Here is an 11,464-nt window from a genome sequence, read left to right as displayed (position 1 = left end):
TGCTGCGGTGGCATAAAAAACGTTTTCTGTTTTTTGGTGTTTGAACCAATCTAAAAAAGAAAATGTAATGATATTTGTAGAAATAAAACGTTAAATTCACTTGGGGTTTGAATCAATCGCCCATGTAAACTATCTCTCCTACTGAAATTGAATGGTCTTCAGAAACAAGCACTTATCACCTGAAACTGATCCTAAATTATTTTGATCATTTTATGTTTTATTAAAACTGATAATAACAACAATACAATATTACAAATATAATATAAGGATATGTTTGATCATAACATACCTCAAATCTGATTTTTTTCTTATTTCTATACGAAAATTATTTTGAAACTACTGAATCCTATACACGTATCACTGTGACCTTTTTTCCTCATTTTTTTTCTTTTCTTACCAGTCTTATAACTAATGCATTTTACATTATTGTTCATACTATGCTAAAAATCAAGTTTAGCATAACGCTCGATTAAAAAAGTCATTACTAGCAAAATTGTGTCCATATAAAATGTAGAAAATGTCCTGTTTTAGTTTTGGACCCGATATGGCTTTTTTCTTCCAGACAACAAAAAGTATTGCAAAACTGGTTATGTTACACAAATGTCCGAAATGAATACTATAGATTTTGGAAATTTTCGCGTACCTAAAATTTCGAGAAAAAAGGTCTACACGACTTTTTCGCGAATTCATATACTTTTTTATGAATTTTATGAGTGGTTATTTGAATTAGGGTGGCGGCGAATGAACTTTAAAAGTACACGTGGTGATTCTGTCCTGTGTATATTCTAGTATCAGTATGTTTAGTCATAAATGTTGAATTTTTTATTGATTTTTTTATTTCTACCAATAATTAGTATTGTAAAACCTATTTTGGATATATCTAATGATTTTCCAAGGGTATGGTATGCATATATATCAAGTATATACAAATTTGTGTTTTAAATCATAGTTCTAAAATGATAAAGACATTAATTAACATTTTATTATTTAATGCCATGTTAACTAGGCATACGTTTAAACGTTTACGTTTATTATTGTAATACTTTATAGTAAGTAACACCTGGAACTGAAATTCCATTTGAATATACCACGTGATGTGCTGTACACGCGGCTTCATCCGCTTGATGAAAAACAGATATGCAATTGCTGTCCGCTAAGCACAGTCGTCCGCATTGTACGAGACTTACACCCACTTTTTCCCATAAATGTCCCTCATGCACGTACTTGTTCCGCATTTGTTGAAGTTCTATCAACTTTCCTAAAATAAAAAATTAAGAAGTACAAGTTAAATGTTGATGCTGCACATCAAAGACGCCGCTAAATGATGTGAACAGTCAATCAGCATTGAAAATCGTTCTCTATTACAGTTGAATATCCGAAGCACATATCAATTTTTTCTCTATGTTCTTGGTATGTGCTCGTTGTGTAATAATTAAGTTGCATATTTTTGTGAAAAGTAAAACTTAATGCATCAATTCACAAAGTGGTGCCACGTCTGAAATTCTGAAATGTCTGTCTGTTGCGACAAATTGTGAAACGTCGAAGCAAAATAAATTGTATAACTAGTAAAATGGGAATGATTGGTATACCTAAAATAAATTAAAGACAATATGTGCCGAGAATATGTCGATTTAAATATTGGTACTATTGCATAATGTTCGAATGATTTTGAGCTAATGACCCATCCAGCTAATCAGAAATAAATTCAAATATTTAGGTTGAAAATGCTTGAAATTGAAAACGAAAAACCTCGTTATTTCCCAGTTATTGCAACGTACCTTCGCTTTTATTATGACGTGTTATATTCAGGTCAATGATCGGAAATGAATTTAGTGGTACCGGTGTGACAGGGTTCGTACTGATCGAGCTTGTTGTTGGTGGGGATGTTTGTCCTTGGGCTGCAGCCCTGGCGTCCGATTCCGAAACGTACAAGTAACAAACAGCCGAACTTAAATCTTCATTGGCCGTTTTAAACCGGAAGTGAACGGTGTAGTCAGAGGAATCGCTATAGTAAGACATCTCTTGTATAATGTACCAAGTCTGATCGTCTGCTGCATCGAGAATAATGTTTTCACTGGAGTCCTGAAATATACAAATTTCTTCAAATGATTCAATACCGTGGGAAACTATTTCTGTTCATAAAAAATATCATAGAATAAACTAACTCGAAATAAAAAAAAGTTAATCTATTAAATTTCGATTTTTATTCAAATGACATAAACGGAACTTTCTCCTTTACAAAAGATGATAGATTGACGCATAGTCGAATAAAGGGGACATAGAAGTTCCATTGTTGAAAATAATATTTACAGAAGTCCAATTTTCGGTTTTCCGGATACGGTTAGATTGGAAGTATATTTGTGGACGACCTAACTACCAGCTTCGAAACCCGGTCAAAACAATCGCTCAGTGTTAAACGTCAACTTAAAAGCCGTAATATTTACCCCCAACAATAAAAAAGAAGATAAAATAAATAAAAGTTTAAAGGGATGTCTTGCTACAGTTATAACAATAACGGAAACTTTGTATATTTTTTGTTTGTTTTGTTTGTTTGTTCGTTTTGTTTCTTTGTCTTTTTGGCGCCGGTGGGGTGGGAAGTTTACGTCGTACAAACATAGAATCCGTTGAAATGAATTTCTTATAATAATTTATTATATTCTTTGTGGTTATGTAAGCTCATCGATGACGCATTAAAATGATTTCGGGTGAAACAGGCACAAAATATTATACTTTATTTACGCTCTTACTATTGTGTAAAAATTTTCAGTTGTGTGTTTTTGTTGTTGTTTTTTATTTTGTTGTTGTTGTTTTTTCTTTCTTTTTTTCTGGACATGGTTTGCAGTGATGTGACTAACGTATTTATTTGTTCGACAATGTCTGTTATTTTGTTTATTTTTGGAACGCAATTATTGTTGGTAAATCCACAAAAAAATTAGCTCAACGCATATTAAAGATATAATTATATCTGCTACAAAAATTAGTGTTTAAATTTTCAAAAGAACATGCATGTATAAAAAACATATGATAGTAAATTGTCTTAAAAGAAAATGGCGCATTCAGAAAATCAGTGCTGAACACTTTTCGGGAATCGACCATTCGATTAAGAAAACATTATAATTTTAGTGTTGATCATGATCAAATTTAATGTCCATCAATAAAGCGGAAATTCGTCATACGGCCTTGAAAAAAAAGACTGATATTGCTATAATTTATGTTTAGCAATTATTTCTCGCTTTTTCTTGACAAGAAAAGGGGATTAAAACATGATTACTTGATTTTTTTACCGATTACATTGATGACATTTTAAATAAAATGACCCCAAAAGTAAATAAAAACATGCTGTATGAAACTTTAAAATGCTTGGATCGATATTTTTTAACATTTTTTTACAACACTAATCTCAATGTCAGGGGGAATTCTTAAACAATCGTCTTTCCCATGCCTTTTTGGGACAATCTTGGCCACAAAGATCTGAAGGCATCTTTTGTGTTTCTTTTGAAAGCTATTTTATATGATTTTCTAATTTTTACTTTACACTAACTCGGAATTGTCTATGAATTTCTACTACATTTCTATGTAGGGCATGCGCGAAAAATACTACTTCCGGTCAGTTTTTCATAGCAACGGACCGCGTCGTAAAAAGGTCTATATTTTACTTGACAATGAACTTACATTTACGTAATCGATAGGAACCGTGAACGACACAAGGATTACAGCCTCATTGGCACCGAATGTGATTCCCGGAAATGAGAAATGGCACGCGCCTTGATTGATATCAGCTGTGAAGGTGGTTCTTTCAAACGTATCTGTTGCTATTAATGTATCTGAAATGAAATATATCTTAATATATCAATCTTTATACCAATCACAAATATCTGTAACGAATTTGTAATACAGCCAGCATCTTTCTTAGAGAAAAAAGTGAGTTTTGTTCATAAATTGACAGCCGCTGTATATATTAAACTTTATAATACTGCACGTTTGTAACGTCATGTTTATTGAATAATCGTGAGGTTCATGTTATTAGTTATAAAGATTGTTGACAGGTTATATGGCCCTATATAAATGTTTTTTTTTTGTAATAACCCGAGCCGCTAGGCGAGTGTTATTTATTTTGTAAACAACCGTTTATATACGCCATTTTACCTGTCAAAAATCTTTATAACGAATCTATAATACAGCAAGCTTCTTTTTTGGAGAAAAAAAGTAAGATCTCTTTATAAATTGACAGCAGCTGTGTATATAAAACTTTATAATACTGAATGTTTGTAACGTCGCTTTTCATTGGATAATCGTGACGTTTATATCACGGTAGGGAATCACGTGACTTTTACGGTTACGCGTACAGACAATATGGCGGCCTAAAAACCTCGCTTCACATGTGTTTTTCAGGTAATTCTTTATTATATCCCTTTTACTTACATACGAGACCAATTTCAGCCTACGCGGAATAAAGAATTGTTGCCGCCTATACCTTATTTTCCACCCGTGTGCTCATGGCATTTACAAACACTCAAATATTCAACAGAAATTTTCAATGTTGATAATTATTTTTCGGGTAACATTCACGCAAAAATTGTATTTTTTATGAATTTGATTAAACTACGTCGAGTTAGCAAAGAGAAAATGTTCATAGAATTTCTTTATTTGAAAATGTAAATATTAGGAATGTTAAATGTTGACTGGTCATTTTTTATATACACGAGAGAAAAATGATTTGGGTAACAGACACGCATACTTTTATTGTTGATAACTCCCATGCAATATTTTATGTGCAAGCAATATCGATGCAGGTTATAGTCTAGATATTGATTGAACAAAATCATGATTGATGCATTTAGCCTTAAACGTTCATAGAATTTTGATTAATATTAAAAATACCGCCAATAGGTCCTTGATAGAATTAAGCCCCTATGGATAGCAGAATATATACTCACGTGAATATATTAAATTAAGTTTCGATATAGATGAATTAATCGCAGAAATTAAAATAAAAGTCTCAAATATAAGAAGGAGGTCGATTTCCGTTTGAGCACAATTACAGTTGTCATTTTTCATAGTTTGCAGATATGGACGGTTCCAGCTCGGATATTGTTTGTGGGTAATGTTGGAAAACATTTGTCTTAATGACCACATAAACTGGCTTCTTGGCACAGGAGCTTGTAAATGTTGTGGCAAATCGAAACGTCACGGGTATGGCATTTTACTGCTATTCGTTATGTTAAGATTTTAAAGACATTCAAATCACTAGCTTAGTCTTTTACAGGTATGTTACCAATTATTTTTCAAATTAGTGTCTGTATTTAACATTATTATGTTATGATTTTTTTAAATCTAAAACAAAAAGAAAACAACCTAAAGAATGTTAGAATGGGTCTTTTATTTTACAAACTAGGTAATAAAATCTAGAGGACTTATGTTTGAATGTCATCTTAATATTAACAGTAAAACACGTAACGTTTCCGATTTGCTGAGCTATAAAATGTTTTACCACAACATTTATAACGTCCTGTGCCGCGTAGACTTTTTTATGTGGTCAATAATTGAGACCTATCCGTGAATGAAATGTTTCCCACATTTATCACAAACAATATCCGAGATGGAACCTTCCATATCTGCAAACTATGAAAAATGACAACTGTAATTATGCCTATCAAAACAGAAATACAAAACCTCCTTCTAATATTTTAGACTTTTGTATCAAAACGCGACCTAATTGAATGATTTGGGTTGCGAAGTTATTGATTTCCTTGGCAATTCATGCTTTTACAAGTCCTGCCTTTTTGAAATTTATTTATCATATTATTGTAACCTATGAGCAGAGGAAGGGTTGTTCGGCCCATATAATTTACGCCCCAAGACGATTCGTCAATCTAGCTGTATTTATATCTTAGTGATAGTAAAATTAAGTGTGAATTAGTTTGAAAAATACATTATATCCATTGCATTATCAAAACAAAAATTGATTCAACTGTTTGAGATTAAATAACAAAGTTGAGTGTTAAATTTTCAGTTTAATTGCCGTGAATTTGTAGGGAATAATAAATCTACTTTAATATTCTAGATCCTGGTCCTGGCTGAAATTTAGAGTATTGCTGCTGTAGCTTGTATACCATAAATTTAACATGGAAAGGACTGTCAGGTTTGTTAAATTGACATTCTTATATTTAATATGTATATATTTTATATTTCTTTACAAAGTATATATATTTCAACTACTGGATATTTAATGTCATCTTAATATTAACAGTAAAACCCGTAACGTTTCCGATTTGCTGAGCTATAAAATGTTTTACCACAACATTTATAACGTCCTGTGCCGCGTAGACTTTTAATAATAATTAATAATATATTATTTTTCAGAATACTTTTGTAACATTATTAATATAAAATTTACATATTTGTTGTGTACAGGATGCTTCATACAATGGTCTTAGCTAAAGCCTTGAATGCATATTTCTTGGGAAAATGCTGAAGTAACTGATGGGAGCAGTTTTTCTTACCAATCATAGGCCAGACTTAAATAGCTTCTTTTTAAAAAGATTTTGTTGTTTTATGTACATAATTTGCTGTCAATATGAAACTTCAGCTGTATCTTAATTTCTATGCTGTTTTATTATGTAAATCTTAGAGATAAAACATATCACTAAGTTGATTAATTATATATATAATTTGAGATTGACCAAGTCAATTTTAACTAGTAACTTCTTATTTTATTTGCAGAAGCAGTAGAAGTATTCAAACACCATCATGAAACACTTAAGACATACCCAGAGAGATCAAGAAGAAGTACTAGATGTAGATTTGAACAGATTGTAGCTAAATTGTCAAACTAAAAGGACTTCTTAAATCGTTTGAATTTAAGCTAAACTTGAACTGTATTTTTGAAATAAAATAGCTGAAGTATTTAATAGTGTCTTGATTTTTTTGTTAAACTCTGTTACAGTACTCTGCTTTATATTAAAATTAAAGTATGTTGACATGACATTGAAACTTCAACGTTGTGCCAACGTTGAATTTCAACATTTTTTAAACTTTAATCCAACGTTGAAATCTAACCATAATTCAACGTTGTTCAACGTTGATGTGCCTGCTGGGTTAATTCTATCAAGGACATATTGGCGGTATTTTTAATATTAATCAAAATTCTATGAACGTTTAAGGCTAAATGCATCAATCATGATTTTTTTCAATAATTATCTAGGCTATAACCTGCATAGATATTGCTTGCACATAACATATTGCGTGGGAGTTATCAACAATAAAAGTACGCGTGGGAGTTACCCAAATCATTTTTCTCTCGTCTATTGGAATAGAAAATGACCAGTCAACATTTAACATTCCTAATATTTACATTTTCAAATAAAGAAATTCTATGAACATTTTCTCTTTGCTAACTCGACGTAGTTTAATCAAATTCATAAAAAATACAAATTTTGCGTGAATGTTACCCGAAAAATAATTGTCCACATTGAAAATTTCTGCTGAATTTTTGAGTGTTTGTAAAAGCTATGAGAACATGGGTGGAAAATAAGGTATTGGTGGCAAAAATTCTTTATTCCGCGTAGGCTGCAACAGGTCTCGTATGTAAGTAATAGGGATATAATAAAGAATTACCTAAAAAACTCATGTGAAGCGAGGTTTTTAGGCCGCCATATTGTCTGTACGCGTAACCGTAAAAGTCACGTGATTCCCTACCGTGTATATAGTTTTTATAATACTGCACGTTTGTGACGTCGCTTTTCATTGGACAATCGTGACGTTTATATTATTAGTTATAAAGATTGTTGACAGGTTATATGGCCCTATATAGACGGCTGTTTGTAAATATAACCCGAGCCGCTAGGCGATGGTTATATTGCAAACAGCCATTTATATACGGCCATATAACTTATCAACAATCTTTATAACGAATTTATAATACAGCAAACATCATTTTTAGAGAACTATATAAACGTCACGATTATCCAATGAAAAGCGACGTTACAAACGTGCAGTATTATAAAGTTTTATATACACGGCTGTTGTCGATTCATAAAGAAATCTTACTTTTTTTTCTCTAAAAAATTATGTTTGCTGTATTATAAATTCGTTATAAAGATTGTTGACAGGTTATATGGCCGTATATAAACGGCTGTTTGCAATATAACACTCGCCTAGCGGCTCGGGTTATATTTACAAACAGCCGTTAATATAGGGCCATATAACCTGTCAACAATCTTTATAACTAATAATACAGACATTAAACCTAATACTGAATGAAAAGCGCGCCAAATAATTATATAACGTGACGTCATTTACGACGTCACGTCATTAAGTTGGTTCCTAGTACTGTGCACGCTGGTATTTCACTGAAACAACGTAAGGGGCTTAAATTCAAAACATTGAAATTATCAAATTGATAATTTCACTGTTTAAAACAGTGAAATTACCAGTTTTATATCACTGATATATTTCTATAAACCACCGAAAAGCATGTAATAAAAATTCTTTATAAAGATTTTTGACAGGTTATATGGCCCTATATAAACGGCTATTTGCAATATAACCCTCGCCTAGCGGTTCGGGTTATATTTACAATTAGCCGTTTATATAGGGCCATATAACCTGTCAATAATCTTTATAACTAATAATATAAACGTCACGATTATCCAATGAAAAGCGACGTTACAAACGTGCAGAATTATAAAAAAACTATATAAATGTCACGATTTTAATACTGTTATTTGTAACGTCGCTTTAAAGAACATCTCAGCTTCTGTTAAACAGAAGCATAAAAAGAGTCATGTAATGCACAGCGCATACAAATGTTTGCTGTTGTCTGGGATTTGATTATGCATAAAACAGCTTACCGCTAGGTGCATCCGGGGGATACAAGTTGTTCAATGCGAATTGCTCTGCTTGGACAATATCCGTGAATTGATGACAATCCCCTGATGGTGACCGATTGCCAAACCATAGGTCATAACTGAATTCAAAGCTATAACTTAGGCTTCCACCACTGCTCCCATTTCCGACATTTGAAATTACCCATAAACCATCAGGGTCAATTTCGATTGAATTTCCGTTAAGGTAGTCCTGCATAATTTTAACAATTGTTTTCAGGCTACATAATAACAACCAAACACATTTAATACAAAAACATACATGTAACAATGATTTAAAAACTGTAAAGACTGGTCCGGTACTGTACGGCTAAACATCCGGACGGAGTCGTAGCTGGGTTTTAACATGTCAAGTAACCTAAGGACCAATATGAGAAATTTTACACTGTCTGGCGTTAATGCATGTTTGTCCTGTATTGTATTACTTATAGTCCTACTACGTTCAACGCAAATAACGTTATCTCTGATCTAATTGAATTCCATAACTGAAAATTACCTACACAACCCGTTACTTTAAAAAGTATATATTGTCGCATGTCATTTTATAAAACAACGTAAATTCGTCTTGAGTATCGTTAAGACAGACGTACGTCATTTTTTGTTCGGCAAATATCAAAGAAATACCTACATCAACAAATACCTAACAACCATACCCAAAACTACCCTACCCTACCAACCTACCTTACTTACCTACCAAACCACCAAACCACCCACCTACCTTACTTACCTACCAAACCACCAACCCACCCACCAACCTACCTGATAGTTGGTTATTTGTACACCATATCTTGTGACTATCCATGCGTTGTTGGGTGCATATGCATGGCCGGGAAAGTTGGTATAGCAAGATACATGGGCTCTCCATACGCCGTTTCCTGTCGGATATGTGTTTGTCACTGTGAATGTATTGTTCGCAATCATCTCGCAATCTTGGTAAAAAATAAAAATGATCATTTCATCACTGGTACATTGTAGGTTTATTGATATATTAATTTCATGGTAGACTATGAATTCGTTTTCCAATTAGAAAACTGCTCAACCATTTTTAACACATATGGTCGGGAAAGTATAAAATAGTTCATAGTTTCATATAGTTCGCTTGTGGAGCAGAATTCTACAAGTTAAATGTTGATGCTACGCATCAAGGACAAACTGTTCTGTTATTTTACAAATAGCAAAAATATGTCTGTAATGTAAAATAATATAGTTATAAATAAATTGTTAGATATAATAGATTCTTAGTTACGTATTGTTGACTTATTTATGAAAGAACTACTTTACGTAAAGAACCACTAAATATAATAAAAAATCAAGGCAAAAGAGCACAATCGTCACAGAATCCTTTAAAATAACGTATAGAAAATATTTATGATGATTTTTAAACAAACTTACTTTTTTCCCTCAGTTAATCTGTTTTTAATTATTTTCATGAATAAGCATACGTTTTACCTGTTTTGCAAAAAAAAAAAAATTTCCGTTGCGACGGTAGCGCAAAAAAAAAAATATCCGTTGCGTATTTTAGTCATACCCCTTGTTCCTGCCTTCTAGAATAGACTGGCTCATTGACACGTTAGATATTAGGTAAATAAAATTAGATAATGATAAAAAGAATTGCACGCGGTGTCTAATAAGACTCGTCTTTCATTCTCAGCCTTTTCCATTATGTAAAAATATTTTGTTTGTTGTTTGTATGTAAATTATATATTCTTTTGGGAATAAATATGTTTAAACCAATGTATAAAATCTCAATGAAACGACCCATAAAATCTGTCCCAGAAATTTGCCCCAATTTAACTGTTCCAATAATTTGTATGCCCAATATTCCGGCCTTGATCATTACCAAGACTTGTCACATCTCCCCCTCATATTTGATGTGATATTGTTGATGTACCATTGTTGTGTTGTTTTTCTTATAACCAAAGAAATATATACAATTATAAAATGAAATCTTGTTTTGTTTTGTTTAACAAAAATAAAAACGTTTTGGGACCTAGATTAAGCACTTTTAGGCCACTCCAAATGAGTTCCTTCTTTTTGTCACGAACGTTGATTATTGAAGCGGAAAGAAAAAGGGCTGGAACGGTTGCAGACGACTCTTAGTGAGATGACTTGATTATGTCTTTACGAACAATTAACTTGGCGCTAGTTAATATCATACTAAAAATGTGTTGTTTTTTTTCTTTCTTTTTTTTCGAATTTGTATGCCTTTTAATGTACTAAATTACTACTTAATTTCTTTCGCATTGCGACTACTTCGTTAAAATATCATCGTCAGTGCCTGCGTTTTTTCTTTTAAATTAGCGACATAGAATAATTTCATTTACAGTTTTACAATTTCAAATCAAGACTACCTACCCGTTAAGCCAATATACACCAACAAGAGTCCAAAGTGTTTAAACACAACAAACATTGTATATCAAATTGTATATTAATTCTTTAACAAAAACAGACTGTGCTCACTGTAAATTGTACACTTCAGGTACTGCAAATTTCTTACGAAAGAGAAATGTGGTATTCATTTGCTAAATAAAAAATTATTTTATAATTTATATCGTTACGTCAAAAGGTGATAGATTAAA

At 32.1% G+C, this 11,464-nt stretch overlaps 1 protein-coding gene across 1 annotated transcript; it reads right to left on the bottom strand.

Moving 5' to 3' along the window:
* Window positions 1–972: 972 nt before the first annotated feature.
* On the bottom strand, window positions 973–11,383 carry LOC132758921 (uncharacterized). Its single transcript, XM_060750627.1, has 6 exons — window positions 11,241–11,383; window positions 9,645–9,814; window positions 8,853–9,078; window positions 3,673–3,824; window positions 1,779–2,082; window positions 973–1,258 (listed from the first exon to the last, which is right to left on the bottom strand). Exons 1-6 carry the CDS (start codon window positions 11,293–11,295, stop codon window positions 1,032–1,034), a joined length of 1,134 nt encoding a protein of 377 aa, XP_060606610.1. The 5' UTR covers window positions 11,296–11,383; the 3' UTR covers window positions 973–1,031.
* Window positions 11,384–11,464: the final 81 nt, after the last annotated feature.

This window comes from Ruditapes philippinarum, unplaced genomic scaffold (assembly GCF_026571515.1).
Source record: "Ruditapes philippinarum isolate M1 unplaced genomic scaffold, ASM2657151v2 ctg4934_1_1_1_1, whole genome shotgun sequence".
NCBI lineage: Eukaryota > Metazoa > Mollusca > Bivalvia > Venerida > Veneridae > Ruditapes > Ruditapes philippinarum.
The sequence above is the reverse complement of the archived record's forward strand: the minus strand, read 5'-3'. Positions and strand labels throughout refer to the sequence as shown.